The following is a 23760-nucleotide window of genomic DNA, read 5'->3' as shown; positions in this document are numbered from 1 at the left end:
TAAATAAAGTAGGGTACAGAAGAATTGGCATTATGATGTATGCTAAGTTTTTTTTAAGGAAGAAGTGGGAGGTGGACTCCTCTTGATTTAGTTTTCCCAAAAATAAAGACCGATTTCCGTCTTATTTTTGTACTTGTTGATACTATATGCGTTAGGTAGGACAGAAAGGAAGCTAGAGAAATATATGTGGGTAGCTCTAAAGTTTTTTATAAAAAGAATAGCTGCAGACCACTGTTTGATGCTATTAAGTAGGCAGAGGAACTGAGAGAAAATAAAGCAGGGAAAGGGAAAAAAAAAAGGAAGGAATGAAGGAATGAAGCGCTGCCAGCACGGATAACCTGAGTGGTAACAAGAAAGTGTTGCCCTGACACAAGTCCAGCCTTCCGCCTCCTCCCGCTCCTTCTCTTCCGCCTGCAGTTTCTTCTGTCAGTCACCTGTGCAGACAGGTCACCCTGCAGCCCCCCGGGGTTTACTAGACTGTGAGCCCCATACTCCAGGGCTATTAAAATTAATTTTGAGCTCTAGTTTGGCCCGATTTATCCCGTTTATTATCTGTTCCCTAAACCGTTTTAAATTTGTCAATGGCCAGATGATCTATCTATCTATCTATCTATCTATCTATCTATCTATCTAGGTCAATAAGCACAATGAAAAAAGAACAATGGGAGCACCAAGTGATTTCACGCCCTGAGAGATTATCTATTTCTAGTCACTGTATGAAAATCAGCTGGCCTGGGTGTGTGTATGTGTGTTTATGCATGTGTGTGTCCACCTGTGGGAATCTCAGCGTTTCACATACCACTGACTAGTGTGGTTGGGGCAGTCCCTCCCAGCAGAGCAGTGTGTGTGTTTGTCAGTGTCAGCATGTAACCTCAGTACCTGCCCGGCAAACTGTTTACATGATAATCAAAGGACCTCTGTGCTTGCAAACCTCACTGCTGTGTGTCTGTGTGTGGGTGGGTGTGGTTGTGTGTGTGGGTGGGTGGGTGTGCTATTTTGGGCAGAAACATCATTTTAAACGTTTGCCTCCATGGAGATATCTTAAGGTTAAGCGATTGGGTTTTAGAATACAATCCATTTTTTTTTCATTTTCTCAATGTGTGTGTGTGTGTGTGTGTGTGTGTGTGTGTGCACGCGCACATTTTAACTTCTTCTGTGTGCTGGTTCTCTTCACAGGGGTTTTGGCAAGCAGGGATTTCAGTGTCAAGGTAGGACAATTAAATACGCACACACACATTATTTGTCACCAATCTACTGAATCTGAATTGAAAACTTTGTCGCCTCTTCCTCTCTTCTGTTCAACTTTACCTTTTTTCTTATTTCTGCCTCTGTCATCTTACCAGCTCTCTTTCCTATCCATCCTTTTCTCTCCTGGGTTTTCATTTTTCCTTTCTAGAGTAAGAGAAAATCCCAAGCTCTTGTTTGTGAAGGAAATGTCCAAGTAACAACAGTTTTTCATTGAAACAACAACAAAAAAATAGGAACTTGCATGGTGGATTTGGTAAAGCTGTAAATAGTGCAGTGCATTATATTTTTTGCACCATTTCCAAAGCTCATTTGTCAGGTAAAAACTAGCTCAACAGGCCGGTCAGCCTCCCTGGTGTGCAGTTAATCAAAGGCACAGCAGTCTAAAGTCCTAGTATGTTGGGATTTCATGAGAGCAAAGAATAACACCTCAGCCCTCTGGGAATAAAAATAAAATCCGATGAACAGAATAAGTGGGCAAAGATACTTTTGACATATTAAAGTATGTCATCTTTGTTGAAAATGTCCAATTTTCTGTGTAAACAAAGCTGTAGACTTGGCTTCTCTTTTAAATAGAATAACCTAGAACTGTGTTTCTGCTTCTTCATTTCAGCGGGGAAAAGATATGTAGACAGCAGGAAGGTGATCTAGACTCATGAAATATATCCCTGCAGACTCTCACCACAAAAAAACAACCTTTTGTCACGTTTTGTTTTATGCCTGCATCAGAAAAAGTATGGAATTTTGTGCCATTTGACTTGTCACGCTGGAAAAAAACCCCTCCTCAAAACAAGAGAGCAATGAATTGGCCTTATTTATGACCTTCTATGTTGAGGTTGACATTTGAATTATATGCAAAGAAAGGGAACTTTTCTTTCCTCTCTCCTCCCTCCCTGCCAGTTTTGTCCCTCTTCCTCACTTTGTCGTCTCCTAGTGTACTGTGGACAGACTCTGTGTCCAAGTTTGCAGCCTTTGCCATGGGAAACGATATAAACTACCACAGGAACGTGGCAAAAATGTGGAGGTGCTTTTTTGGCATTTATATTTTTCAATTTGTTTGAAGTCTGTGTTTTGTTTTTTTTTCCACTGTATTAACTGCCAACTGGATGCTCAAGGATTTTCACGTCTCCTAGCAACAGTGAAACATTCAGACGCAGCCCTCTATATGCTGTGGGATGGAAGAGGTGTGCTTTAACATAGCAGCAGGTTATCTGGTAATTGTCCCATGTTTGTATGTAACGGGTCAATATCATCCGTGCTGCTTGTTGGAAGAAATGTTGCACTGCAGGGGCCCATGATCGTCTCTGGAGAGGAAGGAGTGTGTGTGCTGCAAGCACCTGTGTGTCCTGATACCAGAGCCGGGAGGAGATTAGTGGCTAAATGGATGATTATAAAAGGAAAAGATTTATCTAATGGAAAATATCATGGATGCGTGTGGTTGTGAGTGAGAACTCATCAATAGTTTGCACTTTCCTCCTTGGAAGTGTGTGGGTGTTTCTGTGTGTCCTGAGTTGCTCTCTGACCCTTTTGTCCGTCTGGAACAGGGTATCACTTCCTTAGAGCTCAGGGAGAAGGGGAATTCCTCCGCAAGGTCACACGCACTCATACGCGCACGGAAACACATCCTCTCACTGGCAGTGAAGCACAGGATCAGTGTTTAGGTTGCCTCTTGGCCTTGCGTGGTCGTGTTTCTTCGACAGACGCGCACAAACACGCAGTTTTTGGAGAATCAGAAGGAGAGAGCTCATGTGAATGCAGACAAGTATACCATTCACAGTGACTTGCACATTTTCTTAGAGAAATGGTGTTTATGGCTCTCAAAGATCAATCACTGATCACTCAATATTTGTGTGTGTGAAGCTCTTCTATAGCTCGTGAGACCCGGGTGAACAAGTTAGTTATAAGGACCACACCAGGGGTGTCAAACATAAGGCCCGTGTCCCAGAATTGGCCCATTAAAGACCCCATTAAAGCCCACTGGATGACTGAGAATCTACACAGACCCATGAAAAGTAATTAAATTATGGATTTCTGTCATTTTACACATTACGTCTTACAAATTAAGCTCAAAGAGTCATGATGACAGATTTCTTTCATTTACTACACCAGCATTTCTTTACTTTATCTGTTGAAATTGCTCTTCTTTGACTCGGTATGAGATATTAAGTATGTCATTGATTAAAGGCGTAGTTAAACGTTTTACACTGACACTGGAGTTTCACCGGTGCGGCCCACATAAGATCAAAGTGGGCTTTATAAAATGAGTTTGACATTCCCGGTCTACGCGGTGTGTATGAATCGATCTCCTACACGAAAGCCTCAAACGTATCCTGCCTCCATTTTCATCATTGATCGCTGTGATTTTCTTTTTCTCCTCTCGACTCCTTTGTTCACTTGTTCCTCACCTCGTGCTTCTCGTCTCACAGGCTGTCTGACCTTTGAACATTTATGTCCATATGATATGGAGGGTTGGGAGATGTTGTATATGCTTGTTTACTGCTGCAAAGCAGACGGTCAGATGACAATCAAAGAATGAGAATAGAGAGTGAAGCTGGTTTTAAAGAGCAGCAAAGCTGATCAGCAGCAGCAGCTTGCGGTGGTATATATGATAATGAAGGATGTGGTGTAGAGTCTGCGTCACAAATGATCAGATGTTTGGATGTTAGTTGATGTGATGCATATCATTTCTCTTCCCCCCCATTAGCAAAGATAACTTTAAGTGCTTTTCGTGATTTAGCTGTTGTTTGTTGTTAACACATTATCAGAAACTACTGGTTAGGGAAAGATATAGTTAACAACATAAATTGGAACTGAAACTACCACCAGTGTTAGCACAAAGCTCACTAAAAATTTCTCGACTCTCTTTTTTTTTGAGAACTGCATTCAAATGACAATTCAATAAGATTTGCATTATTTCCCAAATAATGTTTATATTTAATCTCAGTCTGCATCGTAATACAGCACCACGTATTTACTGGGCTGGTAGCGCTGGTTGTGAGTGCAGTGCCGGTGCCAATCTCAGCTGTCCTTTGTTATGATGATAGTTGTGACATGTTTGTTTTCGGTGAGTGCGACAGCTGATTTAGACTTCTGCTGTGAATTTTCTTGGGCCTACAGCATGACCTACTTGTGCTTGTGCTGGTGCATTATGTGTTACTAAGCATGTGGTTGTGTCCTGGTGGTGCCAGCTATGGTAGAAACAAATAAAATGCTGGGACTTTTTTTTTCGGGGCTAGAAACGTTTGTCCTCGTACCTCACATCCATTCTGATAGTTTTAGCAATATCCTTCCAGGAATTTCTTGATATTTTTGAGCCCTTATATTAATCCCATGATTATTATAACTCATAAATTCAAAAACTGTGGTGTAAAAGTAGCCAGAAATGCACAGGAGGATGTCAGGTTGCATAGTAGGTTACAGAGGGGTTTGAGGTTACGATGTAGCTTTCCCGCTGAAGCATAAATCCCCAGGTAGGATTTCAGAGGGCTTGCAGGTTATAACCTACCTACAGTGTGGATTTACCACAGATGAATCCCCAGTAACACTGAGTAAATGCGCTGAACATAGTTAAATACCACTGGGAGGCTCTGAAACCATAGACTGCGTATAAGATATTCACACCCTCCAGGGGCCTCTACTATGAAACAGCATATCCTTTGTGAAATAAACAAAAGACATTTGTATAGTAAATAGTGGAAAAAAAGGAACTTTTCTGTCATTTAATTGTTTAACTATTACTTAATTACTTTATTATAGTATGAATGACACTGGGTGAAGTCTTTATCAGTAGGAAAAAATTGTAAAGTTCTTAAAAATACAGTTAAAAGTTCCAAATTGTTGCCCCTCCTTCTCATTATTCAAAGCCGTCCAGTTTGACACCCCTGCTCTAAATGCAGCTGCAGACAAAGAACCGAAAAAGAGCTGTGCAGACAGCCTAAGGGGAAGTAAAGAACATATTTAAAAAATTAAAATGAGAAGTAGACAAAATCAGCTACATATTTTATACATGGTCAGCAAGTACAAAGGTTTGCTTTTCTCTGTTTTATGTCACTTTATAACTATATAAGCATGAAATGGTTTGGAAGTTATTTAATCTCTCAGTTATGGTAATGGCTTATCAGGAAAACCCAAAAGAGTTCAAATACTCTCTGTAAGCTACTGTCCTCTTCTGGGAATGCTGAAGTTATTTTCCATAGAGCAGATTAGTCAGTAGGTGGTAGTTTTGTGTATGCTGATCTCTTACCTGGAAGACAGGACTGATACCTCTACCGAAGCTTTAGACAACATGCCACAATCACCTATTCACACAAGTGCTTTCTTCTTGTTCAAGCTTTTAAGTGCTTTCCTATGAGGCATCAGATGCATTAGAGAGCAACTTGGGTTGCCCAAGGATGTGGCGATTGTTGGCAAGAGTTGGCAGTTCGTCTTGTAATCTGAAGGTTGCCGGTTCGAGCCCTGGCTCCGACAGTCTCGGTCGTTGTGTCCTTGGGCAAGACACTTCACCCGTTGCCTACTGGTGATGGTCAGAGGGGCCGATGGCGCGATATGGCAGCCTCGCTTCTGTAAGTGTGCCCCAGGGCAGCTGTGGCTACAATGTAGCTTGCCATCACCAGTGTATGAATGGGTGAATGACTGAATGTAGTGTAAAGCGCTTTGGGGTCCTTAGGGACTAAATAAAGCGCTATACAAATACAGGCCATTTATTTGGGATCGAACCACCAACCTTGCGTTTAGCAGATGACTTGCTCTCCCTCCTGAGCTACAGCCACCCCTACTTTTGCCTAAACCTGTCTGGTAAAGTTCGCTCAGGTCTGAGTGATTTAAAATTCATCATCAGATGGTGATCGTTAGTGTCTGCTGGGACATCCAGGTACCTCATTTAGCCGACATCCTGCTTCATAGTCCAGGACTCTTGTCTGATAAGTGAATCCAATGCAAACATGCCTTAAATCTGTGTTCTTATTAATTAATTTATTTTAATAAATGAAATAAAACCTATTTATATTAATTAATGGTCAGCAGAGGGCGACTGCTATTGCTGCAAAAAGATGTACGCTATGTACGATTATAGGAAAATAACATTAAATTCTCACCTAATTTATTGCCTTTGTACACACTTTCCTTATGCGCTTATGATATAAATTGCCTGTTTTAAATCTTATTTAACACAGCATAGTGTTCATCTTGTAAATCAAAGAGCTCAATACAGCAGGCTTTGCTTTAGGGCAGGATTACCTTGTGATTGACAAGCCGCTGGCTTGTTACCCTCAGTTTCTCAGTGACATCCACCTCTTGCTTGTCAGGGCAACAAAACAAGACGGCAATAGCCTTACTGCCAGACTGGAGGGTTCACGGTGGAAGTTCAAAAACCACATTACTGTGGTTATGTTCAGTCAGATCAAGCTGGTGACTGTGCCCTTTTAGAACTGCATGGCCCCTCATTGTTGTCTATCAGCTCTCAGCAAATGTAGACGAATATCCAAATTTCCCAGAGCCTAAATTTAAATGAAATCCAATTAAGCCCAATTCCACGTTTTGTCCAACAGCAGTCCAAGCCCCAGAGATTTTGAGTTCGTCATCATGAAGGTAGAGTCAGGGTTAATCGATTATAAACAGACTTGTAGTAACAGACACAGGCTGATGAGACAACTAGAGCGTACAGTATTTTTTTATTTTTGTTTGTTTGTCTTTTGCTTTTTTCCTATGACTATTAATAAAGAATTAAACACCAAGGCACGCCCATCTGTTGGAATTGCAGCTAATATTACTGCACACATGAATAAAGAGGCTGGTTCTGTTTTGCATTTCGTGCGTCTCAGTATCAAGTGTTGCGGGTTGGAGCAGCTGACTGCCTCGGTAGTGTTGCTGCTGTAAACAATAAACTGTAATGCCTCAGTGGGATTCTGCCGTTTTGTTTTCCATACACTAGAGAGACTGTGGGATTCAAAGGGCAGCAGCAGCTTGTGTTATGCAATGTGGTATTTCTAAGAAGCGCGCTTCCACATTTGTGCGATTTTTGAGCGTATTCCCTACTTCTTTGAGTTGGGAGTGAGTGTGCATGCACGTGCCTCGTGTTCCATTTAATAAGCTGGTGAGCACTTATTTCCTTAATGGCTGCTTGTGTAAAACTGTGCCTGTGCTAATGCTTCCACGTGATTGGTTTCTGCTTGTGTGTGTGTGTCTACACGTGTTCCTAAATGAGCATGTTAATAATGAGTAGGGTTTCAGTTTGTAACAGGCTGTTGAGTGTCCTCCACTGTTTCCTCACAGACTTAATGGACAAATTATCCCTTTAGAGAGCTCGAGAGGGGTGGAAGGGACAGTGAGTGGCAGGAAGTGTGGTAAACATTGCAACTAGGGGGATAAGGAGGGAAAGACGGAGAATTAGATGGAGAACAGAGGAAACGGCTGAAAGGATGGAAGAGAAGCATGATGAGATGAGAAGGGTGGAGGCAGAAGCAAAGAAAGGCATAATGAAGAAGTGGGGGTGGAATTCATAGAGGGAAGAGAAGGAGTCAGGAAAGGGGGAAACAGTGAGTGGGAAGGGCGTAGGAAGGAGAGGAGGACTGTGTGTTTGCTTCTGAGTGGCTCATATCAAGTGCAGGGGGAAAAAAGTATGAAATATTTAGTTATCCTTCAGTTTTTGTAATAATGAAACCTATCAAGAATGTACCTACTTGAACACATGAGGCCAAAAGAAAGAGGAATTTATAAAGATAGAGGAAGGATAAATTAGCACAGATATAGAGGAGACGCACGCCAAGTTCTGCATAATTTATTTAATGTTTATATTTAGCATCCCCATATGTAATCATTTTGTAGTGTGACGCCTGGATAAACACACTGCTGTGCTATTGGTGTTGCTGATGATATCATTAAGTCACAACTGAGGTTTTTTGTGTGCGTTTGATTTGAAAGAATCTGCTCTGAATCAAGAGAACTGCACAGAAGTAAAATGGTCTGGTTCTGCACACTAAATCTACTCTAAAAAAAAGTGGAATAAATTAAACCAGTGCAAATGGTTGAAAATGAGAGAAAAAGGTATGCTGGAATGACACTCCAGCAGATAGGTGGGAGATATTTTTTGCCAGGCGGAGAAGATAATGGACAGGGAAGAAGAGGTAGAAAAGAGGTGAGAGAGAGAGAGAGAGAGGGAAGATGAAATGGTGTAGGCACAGAGTGTAGATTGCACTTAAAACAAGCCCATAAAGGTGTTGTTTGCTGCAGCTATTAGCGCTCTTCAAACGGGGAAAAAAATGTATATAAAAAGCACCATTCAAGAGCTCTATTCAAGCTTCCCTTTGACTCATGCCGTCTTTTGTGCGCGAGTTTAACCGAGTGGTCTCTGGCTTTCACCATCTACCATAAAGCTGTTGTTGGGCACGGTGCCCGCAGTTCTTCTGGAATCACATAATACGTCTTCTGGCTTTTCATGAGTCTGTTCAGGTTCAAATGACTTAGTGAATATTTGCAAACACCAGTGTCTGTCGGCTATGGCGAATGCAGCTCAGGTGCTTCTGCAACTCCAACCTGTGTGGGTGGGAGGTCTCGGGATCTGCAACCTGCCTCCTACACACAGACACACACACATATGCACACACGCGCACATATAAAAACACTGGGTTTTCATGCAGGGACATGGCTGAGCATGCGTCGCGTTGATGGTGAGATCACTGAGATGGAGGAACGTGGTTAAGAACATCTGTAATCCAGTGTGCTGTTTTTTTCCTCCTTTAAGCCCAGTAGACGCCAACATTTCTTTTCACCTACAGGTCTTTCCTCTCTAACTCACATCCTGTGCATTCATTTTTATTCCTCCTCTACTTACACATATCTCTACCTTTCCGTGGTCCTTCTGTGCCAGTATTGCTCCTTGTGTCTACTAGTCCTCCCTCTCTACCCCCCACCTCTTTCTCTATCTCCCCCTCTTTCTCTCAAGTGGCTGTGTGCTGGAAGCTGTGGGCTTTGATGCTTTTATAAATAGCAAAAGTGTTCCACTGAGAGTACCAACAAATAGGATGGATGAATGGATGGATAGGTGGATGGATGGATGGGGGAAGTGGTGAAAAGGGGTTGGAAGAGGAGGGAGGGCTGAACGCGTGGGAGTGTGAAGGGAGAACGGTGGAAATCAGCAGAATAAAGGTAAGGTTTAAAAAGCGACAGAGACCGAGGTGTTTTTGTCGAGATAGCGGAGTGAAGTGATCGAGCGTAAAAGACGCGTACCATTTTCAAGAGTTTGCTGTTATATAACACTATTGTGCAGGCTCTTGTGCCATGCCTCTGTAGTGGGTATAGCTCTGAAAGCGAGCCACAGTCGACTTATTGATAGGGCCAAAAATATTGCAGCATTATAGTGCATTGATTTCTCCATCATTCCCCTCTGTTATTCAGACACAACAAGCTTGCTTCCTAAACAGCTTAAGCCCATGGCACACTGCAACATAGTATGAATCATATGTTTTAGGTGGGAAGTCTCACTCGGCTTATTACTAGTGGAGAAGATGCTGCTGTTTTTTATTTTTATTTTATTTTATCGAATTTTGTTCTACTACTGCTTTTATTTGACTCCTAAGAATAAAGCGTTTGTGCGCTACATAGGTGTAAATGTAAATACAGGAACAGAAAACATGTTGAAAAAGTGAATTCACCAAGTGGTGATAGTTGTCATAATCATATCAACATTTATTGACTTTAAGAGGAATAGTGCTGCTCAGATGTTTACATTTGAACACAATAAATGCACAGAGGCTAAAGTCTTTTTAAGTTGCTGTTTGAAATTTTTAGTTTCAGTTTTTCACTTGCAGTTTGGTAACTTGCACCCTAAGGCTATGTTTGTAGTAAGTGTTCTCACATAGTCATTTCACTGTAACACCCAGTGTGTTTCCTCCCATGACTTCCTCTTCTCAGTTTTAAAGTTGAGCACATTCAAAAACCGACGTGTGTGTGTGTGTGTGTGTGCGCGCATCTAGCAATGTGTGAACATATTTGAGAGCGTGTTTCATGTCAGCATGTGTGTGTACCACTGCATGTTCAGTTTTCTTGTACAGAATAAGAGAGAAAGTCGAGAAGCTGAGCTTAAAATTGCTGTTTTTCATCAGCCCGTCAGAGGTGGTTATCTGGTGTATCTCTGTGAGTGCACGTTATTCCACAGGTGTGCGTGTCTGTGTGTGTGTGAAACAAAGTCTAATTTTACTTGCCACTGAGGACTAGCTCCTTTTGCTCTGATCTACTTTCACACATCAAGTCTCTGATCACTGAGAGTGTGTTTGTTTGTATTAGTGTGTGTGTCTGTGTGTGCTCGTACTCACTTTCAGTTACACATTGACAGACGATCTCCTTCAGGGCTTGGTTGTCCTTGCTGCTGACATTTGCGGCAATTCTACACCCGTTGCCACGGTGACACCTTGGAGCCATATCAGGGCAGACCAGACAGTCCATGTGGGTCAGTCTTGTTTGACATCTTAAACAAAAAAAGAGACTGGACAGCGTGTACACAGTACCCAAATTTAGATCCTTCCTCTTTGGATTTGCAAAATAAACGAAGCAGCGCACTTCACGGAGACATTGCAGCACTTTTGTGGTGGTTACTAGAGGTGGGAATCACCAAACACCCCACGAAATAATGTTATCGTGAAACTTCACTCATAATACAATATTACTGCAATTTTTTAACAATATTACTGTTAATTTTTAACTACAAGTTTTGCAATATGCTGCACAACTTTCCTGCTCTGTAAGAACAGTACAACCAGCTGGCAGCCTGTTGAGTCAAGTCTCCTGGAGTTTTGCTCGTTGACAAATACTTATTCAGACTGATGTGCATTTAGAAATTAGTCAGTAATTATGTGCAAACCTCTAACAATCTCTCTGAGAGTGACTGCAGAAAGGTTGCAATCACATTGCAATCAAAAATGGTTGCAAATGTGCAATACATTCAGGCTCGGGGCAACCATGTAGTCAACACAAGTTGCAATTGGTTGCCGAATGTGAAAAAATTCAATTCAATCACCAGGTAGATATCAGGTTTTTTCAAGCTTGCTTTGAATTAGGAGGTAGCTTTGTGAAGATTAGTATGTTGGATGGTTTTTCAGTTGAGCCTTTTGCTAATATGACGTCATCTCAGAATGGCTGTGTATGACATGAGCTCTCTTATTTGTAGTATTTCCAAATTATTTAATTTATTTAACAAAGTACTGAAATTTGGTGTCCCTGCCTCCTACGTGACCTTTGACCTTTGGCACCACAGTTCTTCCTTTAGTGTCAACTGGTGCAGTTTTCTTTTTGTTGTTGTTGGTTTATAAGTAAATATCAGACAAAAATCTAATGAGCTCATCAGCAGCATCTGAAACGTGTGTTAGCACGTTAGCAAGCATAGACCATTATAACCATATGCCTAAAAGTGGATAGAGGTTTCTTGTGCCATCAGAGTAGCTCTGACCCACTGGGACATTGGCTCTCTTTAGGTTGTCCTGTGGTGACTGGCACTTGGACATTGAAAAGGGGAACCTTTTGGGTCCTTTATTAATTTTCTAAACATGCTCAATCAGGTCAGCTTCTTCCTGTGTGGAGATTTACGAAAACGCATAAGGATGAATGGTTGTATTGGAGTTATGCTTCAGCATCACCTTGGAGTGAATCCTTCTGTTATGTGTGCTACCTGAATTTTACAGGCGACTGATCAAATAAAAGTTAAGCATGCTCTTGTTGCTGTACCACAAATGTGTTTGCTAACTCTTTCCACCTAATTTACTGCCACCACAAAACTCAAAGTCTTTGGCTCGTCTTTTTAAACGACTGACTCTCCCAACACTTGTCTCCTACATGATCACTGTCACAGCACCTTTGCATCGCTCATTGTTGCCTGACTGGAGCGTAGGTGATCTACGAATTGAACTCGATCTATTGCATTCAGGGCAAATTGGTGATGATGATGAGATGAGCTAAATGTCTAAAACATGAGTCATGGTGTGTAGGTGTGATAGCCCACCTGGATTACTAACTGCTGGGGAAGAGAAGCTGCTGTGCTGCTATTGTGGGTTTGAAAGACTTTCTTTGAAAAGGGATGCAAGTGCATGATGGTTTTGTTGCAAAACTGAGGAAAGTATGATATAATTTGAGTAAAAAAATAGTAGGCAATGGTCAAATGGGGGAAAAGAAGAAAGATATAAACAAAATGCTGGAACGCTTGACTGGGAAGGACCAAGCCAGCCTGGCAAACAGGAAGAGCTACACATCAGGTAGAGGAGAGACTGGCAGGCTAATTGAAAGCAGGTGTTACAAAAAACTGTCAGGAAAACAAACAAAATGAGGAAGTGAAACTGACAGGGGTGCGAGACGAACTGGAATTAGAAAATTAAAACAAAAAATAAAGGATGAGTAATGTTCAGAGTCAATACTGTTAGTCAGTTACACTTCATAGTATTAACAGTATTACTGTAAAAGTTATAGTTTAAAGATCAGTTTAAAGATTGGCGAGTGTGAAAACAACTGCAGAAAGAGAAAAAAGGAGCAATCACATTAATTATTTATATCATTAGGATATGAATGAATGGAGGGAAGGAAGGGCAGTTTTATGATACAGTGCTATCGCAGTGTGTGACACATGATACTGTGGTGTCTCAATACAGCTGTAAGATGATGCAGTACTTGAAAGACAAGAAAATCATCCAACATATCATGTAGAACACAAGAAGAGATGTTCCTAAAAAGGCAAATAGTAGGAACTGTGTATTCTTCTTATTATTAACTCGACCAGCGGTGTAGGTGGCTCACATCCACCGAGGTCTTCAAGGTCAAGTTCATGATTTATTGGTCAAAAGTTGACAAAAAGCCTCAAAATTTAGAAACTGTGATTCTTACAAGTTTGGTGCATATTGTGTATTTGACCTCTGACCCCTCCTTTCAAGGTCAACAGACTGATCTGAAGGTCAAGGTGATAATAATCCTATACTGACAACATATAGGCATATAGGGAAAGATATGTGGCGATTCTCAATACCATCTTACCCGGGACCTCTGCACTCCTCTTCAAGGTCAAATAGGGTCAAACCTTGATAAAAGATCATGTCACATTTGACCTCGAATCCCACAGTGACATTTTTTCAAGTTCACCATGTGTTTTTCAAGTGTCAGAGAAAAAGAATGAGCTGCCTAGTTAGTTAGAAATATACTATAGTATAATATTAGATAATAAGCTGAAGTTATTCATGTCTAGTTATTTATAAACCAGTACAGAATATCCATTACCTGCTCCTACATAATGTTTATGCAGTCAAAGTAAACATTTGTCTGGCTTATCTGATTTGTACTGCACTACTTAAAGTACATTTAAAAAGAACAAAGAAAACAAATTAAATATTCAAAATATAATCCTATTCCCGTAAAAGTAAATACTGAGAGAGAGTGAGCTGCCTCGGTGGAGTTGGTGCTCTCGGAGTGCTTCTTGTTATTTGTGATATCATTAGGAGTGGGAATGGCAGCGCTCTCATAGTATGTCGCAATACTGCATGCAGCGTGGGAAAAACAGGACAATCATCCACACTATATCACATATAACTAAAGAAGAAAAGATAAACCTAAAAGGCAAATAGTAGAAAATATATTTATTCTTTGCACTGTTTCATTAACATGTGTGTTCTTATTCTTATTATTAATACTACACTTATTTTATTTATGTATTTTTTCTGCTTCAGTTTCTGTTTATTGTCTTTACACATATCTATTTTCCCTAATGGAGATATTACAGTTTAATATTGTATATCAAGGTCTTCTTAAACATTTGTGCAAATGTGGCTCTCCGTCTGTTTGCATGGGCTTCTGTATGGATCAGCTTTTAGTCGTGGCTTTTTTACCACAAAGTGCATGTGCGGAGACCGTTTCGCAGGAAAAACCTCGACAAAATATTCAGATAGTTTAAGTTTCACGATGTTACCGGAAGGTTTGTTTCACGGGAACGTTGTGAAGATTGTGGTGCGTTATCGTTTTTAGTGACTCCATCGTGGGTTTATCCTATAAGCATCTCTGGCAGTGAAAAAAATCTGAACACATGCGTTCCCAGACTTGGCACAGGTTTCGCTCAGTCCAAGTTTGGACTTTTTGTCTGTGGTGTGTTTATCTTCTTGATGTGAGTTTGTTTGCATGCAGATCTTCAGTCGCAAAATCTAAATCTAAATCTAGGGTTACACACAGTTTTCAGAGTTGCTCCATTTTTTTTTTGTGTGTATGTGCTGATGGAGATCAGCTAACTATGTCACTGTCGCTCCTGAGATGCTTTAACCCATTCGTCTACGGATGGTAACCTAGCAACAGGGGCACAAGCCGACAGGAGAGCAGTTATCCCAGACCTCTTTTTCTGCCTCTTCCTCCATCTTTCTTTCTGTTTCCTTATTTGACTTTGTCCTTTTGTGCCACTCTCCCCTCACATGTGTCACTTTGTCTCCCTCATCTGTCCCTTTCTCCTCTCCCCCTCTCTCCGATTTCACTTCAGCAGTCTTCTTCTTTCACTCTCTTCCTATTAGCTTCCTCATTGTTCGCCGACCATCTAAGTTTGTGACTTTATGGGCTGTCACTTAATGACAGAGCCTCTTTCTTTTAAATATCGTCCACCTACGCTAGTGTCAATTTAGCATTATCATTTTATTTCATGTACTCTTTGCAGATGAATGTAAACAACCTCTGTATAACCATAATGGCAATTTTCTTGTCACGCCATCAAGGGACATTCAAATTTGAGTTTGACAGTGAGAGGGAGAAAGAGAAAGAAAGACAAAACAAGTAATACTCAAGTATGTGTCATTGAGTTTTTTGTTTGTGGTCTTGGCTATAATTATTGCTAAATTTCTTTGTTGTCAAAATATGTGTATGTTTTGTGTAGCTCCTGCTCTGTTGCCCTCCAAATTGCGCAGTTACACAAGCAAGCATACATACACACACACACACAATCTCTTGTTTTCTTTGTGCTACGTATTCTACCTGTTAGCTAAACGCTCACAAAGCACGAATCCTACTTTTGCTGAATCCTACTTTTCTAACTGTTGTTCTTGGGCTTTCTGAATAGTAGCACTGACAACTACATCAAAACAACATCTTACTGTTGCTCTCTAACCTACCTTAAAAGTATAGTGTGTAAAATCTCACTATTACCACCACCGACTGCAGTCAACTTAATTTTGTTTTCGTAACCTTCCCAATTTAATAATCCAGAGTTAGAGGCTGTCTGTCTGCTGTTAACTTCAGCTGAAAACAAAACAGAACAAGAAAACTTCAGCTGGTGTCCACGTCTATTTTCTCTGGTAGAGGCTGTAACAGCAGCTGCTGTTAGCTGCTGTTCGCCTCTGTTAGCTGCTGTTAGCCTCTGTTAGCTGCTGTTAGTGAAACCAGCTTTGAAGTGGATAACACTGTTGGACTCTGACACTTGGTGAATAAACTCTCATACGATGTGAGAATGTAACCAAACAGTTTACTAGTGAGAAAATGGTATTGTTAGGGCATTTAAGCCTAATGTTACATAGCATTAAATTAGCCTATAACCAGCTGTTGTTATTTTTTTTAGCTGGGACTAAATATGCATGTTTTTGTGTGTTAGAACCCTGACTTCAGTTCAGGAGGTGAGGCCTGAGGTGAAGAGGAATAGGATGACATTTTATCTGGATGCCAGCCATGTATCTTTCTTTCACGTTTTCACTTCTTTGGTATAGGCGATCCTTTTTTAGTTGATAAAACACAAGTATAACATAACATTTTCTTTAATATCTGAAAGTGCAGAATTAAAATTTGCTTTCACACCATGCGGACGTATGTGGCTGGTCTTAATCATCACAGACCAAATCTGTCCTTATTTTTCCGTGATTGCCCGCCTGATCTTTGAAGCTAAAATCTAGCTTGATTGGTGTCTCCCATTAGAGATGTGCGAGGAGTTTTTTTTCTTAACAGCAAAGTTTTGGCTTCAGTTAATCCGGCCAAAAGCTGAGCCTTTCTTTACTGCACTCAGAGTTTTATCCCCCTCAGCCTGCTAGTGTTGCACTGCTACTCTGCTGTACAGATTGCTGCATAATGCTGTGTAAATAAGCAGGTGGACGTGACATATCCGCCTGTATCAGCAACTATGATTTATGTCGTGAAGATACAAGTTATCAAAATTAAGAAAATTTCCTGATTGCTAACTCTCTTATCTCGTCTGTCTTTTTGGCAGAGAGCAGTCGTATGTGAAAATACTGAGCAAGCAGCTACTCGTTCTTAGGTAGTGCTGAGCATCGCCAGAACATCCTCCAATAAATAATAACCTCGGAGGTTGTTTGAGCAAGCATTAGATATATTTTGTGGACTCAATTATGTAAGACAGCATCAGTTATTTCAACAAATTCGCCAAAATGACAACAGTTTCATGGTCATGTAACAAATGCCAGTAATGGCTATAATATCTAGGTCAGAAGCAAAAATTGGAGGTCAGGAGGATGAGGCTGGAAATATTAGACTTTAATACAGGTGCTACCATTACTTTCTATTTCTGTCATCATGTTTTCTTACATAACATATATGTATCTTTATTATTATAACCATAATGATAGGTACTTTACACCTATATGGTTTTAATTGAAGAGCTTGCCTTTTTCATTGAAAATACGAAACATCAGTGGTTGTGTCAGGGGTCATGTTGTTCTTTGCGCCCTTATCTATCACCTTGTGTGTATTAATAAGTTAAGGAGAGTTACGTTGCAAATTACTAGTGGATGTAATCCACTCTGAGTTAAAAGTGACGCTGTGTGTGATCACGTGATCACGTACAGCGTGCCATAAATATACAGTGAAAAGCTTTTACTGAGTGAATTATAGCTTTGTAGCACTGTAGCATTATAATGTCAGTCAGATCAATCATATTGTAGCTCTAAGCGGGAGATGTAGTGGTAGAGTTCACAACAGGTCCACAATATTTCTGCCATATTTCCTCCACTTGTAGACTATGAAGGGAGTTCGGCACAGCCAGGGTTCCTTTGCATTAGCTGGGTCGACAAAAACTAAAGCCTCAGTTGGAGACGACAGATATTACAATCATGTTTAGCAACTTTCTCTGATAAGGCGGGCTTTTTACAGGTCAAGTGACTCTTCTTGCACACAAAATGATCCCTGTGAGTGCAGCCGACTCCAAACAGAGATGTTATCAGATGATGGTACTGTCAACAGATGATGATGATAAAAATCTATAAAGAAGATAAAAACACTTAACAATAAAATGCAACACCATTGCAAATAGGAAGAGATCAGCACACAGAGCGGTAAAATAAACATTTTATTTCAAGTTAATTATTTTATTGCTGAGTGCACTCTCTGTGCTGCTGTTTATTTTTATCGTGCACATTAGAGATCTGAAACTTGAAACTGGATGCATTTACTGTAAAAATAAAAGGTTACTGTCCCACAGCCCGACGAAAGGGATGTGAAGAGCACTTTAGATTGTCGGCAGGTGAAAATGAAATAAATTTGACTGATTGATCAGGTTTCTTTGAGAGTTTTTTTGTGTTCTAGTTGTTGCAGTGTAAAAGAGACTAAGCAGCAGATTACCATCCAGGATAACAAACTTAATACAGTCCTGTGAAAATGTGACGCATAGTTTCCACTTCATTCAGTGGTTTTAGTGCCTTAACAAAGAGCATAGTATATAACATAGTATATAATCAGTATATAATCTATATTGCACTCGTAACATGCTGAAAAAAAAATCAGTTGCCAATTTTAAAACTCGGAACATAACCCGCTCCTGACCAAGGTTATTATAATTAACTAAAACTAAACTAAAAGTAGATGTGAACGTTTTATTTAACTAAAAGTTAAAAGCTTTTGAAAAACATTAAAACAAACTGAAGCAATTATGTGAACTTCGAAAACTAACTAAAATAAAAATGTGGAGGAAATATCCTTCGTTTTATTATCTGTTAGTTTGTTAAAAAAAATCTTACTGCACTGCTGATGAGTCAGTGACGGATGTGTTTAATGAGACTCTGGATGTCTACAACACATCTAACACATCCATTTGTGTTTTTATTGTAACTTTGTGCTTATTTTCTTTAATCCTGCCCCTCCATATGTTAATATTTAAAATAAACTGAAACTAAAGAAAAAACTAACTAAGCTGAATTAGAAACAAAAAGTCAAAATGAAATAAAAACACAAACTTCTTAGAAAATAGAAACCTATAGTAAATATGTTCCCATAAAGTTACCACGGTGATTTAGCCAGGACACAGAAAACTCTCACGCCGTAGCACAGCCCTCTGGACTGAGTTTAGCTCCATATATCAACAACATGATTGGCTATCATTAGCTCATTTGTTGAAGTCACATTAACAAATCAAATTGCTGTCTGTATCGGTCTGAATTTTGTGTTTCATTCTGTAATCAGTGCTGGCACATGTACTTGTATTTCATGTATTATTTGGTATTCAAAGCTGTTCATCGGCTCTCCACTCTCACCTCGATGTCCTCTCTCACCCACTCTTTCTCCCTCATCCTCTTCATATTATCTCTCTCTCTGTTAATGAGTAACCTCAGATCAGGTAAAACTGCATGCCTGCTCTAAATACAGGGATGTCTAATGTAAAGAACCCACACTGTATACACTCGAGCGTTCAGTTTCTCTGCTTTTTCTTTCCTACCCGCAGTTATTTTCTTGCTGTCTGGCCGAAAACAGCAGGTACTGTTTGCGGGGGAGTTAAGAGAGAGGGAGAGAGAGAGTGGCAGTGAAGGGTGGAGTGAGTGAGAGATGAGGGCAGGAGAGTGAAGCATAGTGAAGAAAAGTTGATGTACAGTACAGGAGATTACAGGGTTACCGGTGTGTGTGTGTGTGTGTGTGTGTGTCGACTGGACATGTTCAGCAGATGCGGAGGTAGATGTACTTCTGCAGTGAGAGGACACGAAGAGCCCTCCATGCGCACACAAACAGGGAGCAAGAAGAGACAACAAGCTTTGGTGCAGAGATTAACAGTGCAAATGTCAGTGTTTTTTACTGTGCCGTGCAGCTAGTCAGCACATCTTCTTAACAATATATTTTTAATCTAAACTTTTGTTTCGTCGTATTAAGTAAATTGTTTTCACATACCCGATTTCTTTTAGGTTATTGGTACTAATATATGCATTGCACGCAGGCCTACTTACACCATCAGTGTTACACCCATTAGAAGAAACTGATACACATGGAAACGTATGCTTCCCCCATCTTAACAAGCTCTATCAAGGTGCACAAAAAGCAAGACACCTACGTAACGCCCACACAGCAGGGGCTCAGCTGCAGACTGCACAAACACTAGGAAGCTCCCAGATCTGAAAGTTTGCAGTTGCATGTATGTGATTAAAAAGCAAATGTATTAACCGCGAGGTGGACGGCGAGTCTACTTGCCGAAAAAAGTGATCGAGTGAGTAGGGGATGGAATTGGGTGACAGGATAAAAAGAAGGATGAGTGAAGCAGAGCCTGGGATAAAAGGAGGAAAAGAAGGAGAGCGAAAGGCCAGAAATCAAGAGGAGGAGATGGAGTGAATGAAAGAAAGGGAATGCAGTGAATGAGCTGGAGACGGAGCGGATGAGAGACACAAAGAGAGAGAGGATAAGGGTGGAGGTGTTAGCTGGACCACGTGAAATCACTCTGTGCCAAAACTTTTACAGCGTTGGCACAGAGCTGAAACTGAAATCGAGCGGCGCAAGAAGCCAGACAGACTGTAGTGTCTCCTGAAAAGGCAGTTTTATTGTTTTGTCACTCTGTTATCTTCCTATTTAATATTAGAATAGCTATTGAACGAGAAACAATACATTATTTTTAAAAAAGCGTCTTCCTATTATAGTTCTGCTGATATTTTGCATAATTTATTATCTGCTATTCAAGGAATAGTAAATGAAACGTAAGAAAGCTGCATGTTCCTGCTTATGATGACTGCATGTTATCATCTACTGAAGTCACACTGTGTTAACGCTGCCTCTTTCTTCCCCTTTTTCAAAAGCTGTGGCCCGTTTGTGGCTGTAGGACTGATAGTTAGTGATTGCCTTGCAGTGGACTCCCCCTATAGTAAGCTGTCAAATCATTTATAGCTAACACGTGACTTGTTTTTATAGCAGATTATTCCTGCTGGAGAAGAATCTCTCTAAATGCAGCCATAGTCACAGCAAACAGCCACATGCCACAAACACATATGGAGCATCCTAAGAGGAGTGAAATTAAAGGAGCAAGTGTTCAAGGACCACTTGAGCATATGGACTCAGTTGAAGTTGCAAAAATAAAAAGAATAGATGTTAAATACGCCTGAAATCTAACAAATATAACCTTTGATGATCTTTTAGGATTTGACAGATTTCCTGGAAAGCTTTGCGTAAAAGCACCAGTGATAGGGTCCTTTTGTGAAAGTCTAATTGATTGTTTTACTTTGTTTACACCCCTACTTGTCTATGAGCATGACAACCCAAGGTCACAGTTTTGCCTGCCAAGTGAAATCCTCTGTTTTTGTGTAACAAGATGAAAAATGATCGCTGGAGAGATGGAGGAGGAGGAGTATAGAGGAGAAGAAGAGCGGATGGATTGATGGAAGGGAGAGAGAGAAAGAGGAGGAGTGATATGGGTGTGCTGACTCACTCTGACCCTTCTCCCTGCTCCACCAGCGGCATCGTGGGTATTTATACATTGGCGTAGGCTGTTCACCTCCCCCTTATATAAGGAGTTACACTCACATACACGCACAGACACGAGGGGAGGTGCCCGAGGTGAATGGTGCTCCGTTTTGTTCACATCATTGACTTTCTTCTTCTTGCTTTCGATTCTTTATCACCTCGCTCTTCTTCTTTGTGCCTTCCTCCTGTTGCACCAGCCTCCTCTTTGAGTCTTTCACCCCCACTCATCAGGAAGTTTCCTCTTCACTGAGACAGTAGGAAGAGCAAGAAACAGAAACGGCAACAGTAGTGCTCGCCTAGACCTTTCCCTACGCTGTTTAAACACTGTGCCAGGTCTGCTAGGCTGCAGTCAGGGAGAAGGTGTGATGCAGGTGTTTTGTAGCCAAATGAGTGAACCAAGTCAGTCAGTATACATTCACTGGTACACCTGATCAACCGCTCCTTTACACAACTATCTAATTAGACAATCACATTGCAGCAACTCAGTACATTTAGGCATGCAGAAGAACAGCGATTTTTAGTGGCTGGCATGGCAGTTGGTGCCAGATCAGCTGGTCTGAGTATTTCATGAACTGCCAATCTACTGGGATTTTCCAGTTCAGCCATTTTAGAGAGATTAGTCTGAAAAAGAGAAAATATCCAGTGAGCGTCGAGAACGCCTCATTGATGGCAGAGGTCAAAAGAGAATAGCCAGAATGCTTTGAGCTTGTATAACTGCTCATTACAACTAAGGTGTGCAGAATAACATCTCTGTAGCAGCAGAAGACCATGTACCGTCATTATAGGTTCCTTATGTCACTTTAGCATAAAATGTGTACGCTGAAACGGTTTTATATCCAAAGCTTGTGTCGTCTTTTGCTATAATTATTTTAGAAATGACAAAAACAGCTGTAAGATCCAGCATCAATGAGAACAATTATGGCTGCTCACTACATCAAAGAAAACTAAGATAAACATGCTCATTGCCAAACCAGACGAATATATACAAATAATTATTCAAGATTCAAGACCTTCATTGTCAAAAAAGAGTAAGTTAATCTTGATCCTTTATATTCAGCATGTTAATCCAATGATAAAGGTAGTATTACTTATAGTAAGCGTCTGCAATGCAGGAAACGCTGTAGGTGACATCCTACTATGGCTATAGATTAATAAAAACAAGTAGCTCCAGATTTCTGTGTGGTGTAGCATTGAACCTGGATACTGAATCTGAAAGCATCTAAATCTGGGACATCGCTGCATGTCACTGCGTCTCGCATGCACACCAAAACAAACGCACAGGCGCACGCACGTTGGCAGCTCATTAGAGGGAAAGGCTGTGTACGACATCGGTGTTCTGCCAGCATTTCATAAACAGAATATACCGGAGCAAGCCGGAGAGATGAAGAGAGGAGAGGGGAAGAAAAAATCAAAGTGGAAAAAAAAAGAGGTATAAATGAGAAAATTGAAAAAAATAGTAAAGTGCTTCACTGCATTAGAGCTCAATAAATGCTGTCTCTAATAAGTGCTCCTAATGAAAACATTAATTGCGACTTGTTTCGCTTCAGTATGAGAGCAAATGATTTATTATCTGCGCTCAGAAAGTTTTTAGATTTCTGTGCGCACTGAGTTATCTTTCACAAAATGTTCTTCATGTAAGATGATGCAGTCTTACTGTAATGCAGTGTCTCTCTGTTTGATTCCTCTTTTGCACCGTATTGATGCACAGAGAGCCTGATGGGAAGATGATATTGACTGACAATAAGCTTTTATATAATCATGTCATGTGACTGTTGGGGAGGGATTAGGGCAGCGTGGCACACTTCAAAGAGCTGTAGTTACACAAACATATTTCAAGAGGTGTGTTTTGTATGTTTCTGTGTGTGTGTGTGTGAGCGGCCTAACCGAGTGGTTGCTGGGATGAACGCTTTCATTTCTTTTGCGATTCATGAAACTTTTAGCATTTTACTTCCAGTGGTTATATAAAGAATGGAACATCCATTCAAAGCAATTAGGGAATCGAATCAACGCTAATGACTGAATTAATCATAGATTAATCTGGTGGTTATTTTTTCTTAAATTAACCAGTTGTTTGCAAGCAACATTAAAAATGATCCAGAGCCCCAAATCTTACCTTTATGCTTTTTGGTCTAAGTGAAACATTTATGTCCTACGAACTTATGCTATTATAAATGTATTTCTGTTATGAAGTGGGAAGCTTTTTTTCTTGTTAAATTAGTTACTGATGGGGAAAAGGACCCATGCTGCGGACAGCTGACTGTGCATGTAATGACTTGGCCTCTCCTGGGGGAAAAAGGCCCATGAAAACCTTTGCATTTTGGACAACATGTTTGCACTTGCATAGCAGTGGATGCTTTAAATCATTTACCATTTTAGCTGATTTTATCCACCAGTTTCTCACTCTTAACAAGAAAAAAAGAGGTGCTAACTGCAACCAGCAACTTAATGCCCTGCCAAGCTCTGCAGGTGCTTTCCGGTGCTTTTAATATAAACTGAAGTGTAACAAATTAATGAGATTTACTGAGATGGAGAAAAAAAGAGAGCGATAGATGGGAGAAACCTGTAACTGTGCCTGTTTGTAGTATGTTTCTGTGTTCTCGATGAATATCATGAATATTTAATGTGTATGATAAATAATGAAGGCACGGCACGGTGCCAACTACACGCGTGTGGGTGCACAGAGGGCACCGAGGGGGCAGAGATGTGCGGAGCAGGAGGACGGATAAAAGCACCGGTTTGTGAGGGAGGTAGACAGGGAACAACCCTCAGTTTAATCCATGCAGGATTACACAGTAGCAACAGCTGTTGAATGCTGAGAAAATAATAAATGTTTTATTTTGGTTTCATTAGCAAAAACCACAACATCTACTG

The 23760-nt window shown here is 40.6% G+C and overlaps 1 protein-coding gene across 2 annotated transcripts in view; it reads left to right on the top strand.

The window, feature by feature from the left end:
* The window catches only part of prkcbb (protein kinase C, beta b), a 101135-nt gene that overhangs the window by 668 nt on the left and 76707 nt on the right, over positions 1-23760 (top strand). For both annotated transcript variants that reach the window (XM_003454945.5, XM_005459431.4), the window contains exon 2: positions 1177-1208. In XM_003454945.5, the coding sequence (XP_003454993.2) occupies positions 1177-1208 (32 nt within the window). The remainder of the gene's footprint in view (positions 1-1176; positions 1209-23760) is intronic.

This window comes from Oreochromis niloticus, linkage group LG4 (genome assembly GCF_001858045.2).
Source record: "Oreochromis niloticus isolate F11D_XX linkage group LG4, O_niloticus_UMD_NMBU, whole genome shotgun sequence".
NCBI classification, from domain to species: Eukaryota; Metazoa; Chordata; class Actinopteri; order Cichliformes; family Cichlidae; genus Oreochromis; species Oreochromis niloticus.
The sequence above is the reverse complement of the archived record's forward strand: the minus strand, read 5'-3'. Positions and strand labels throughout refer to the sequence as shown.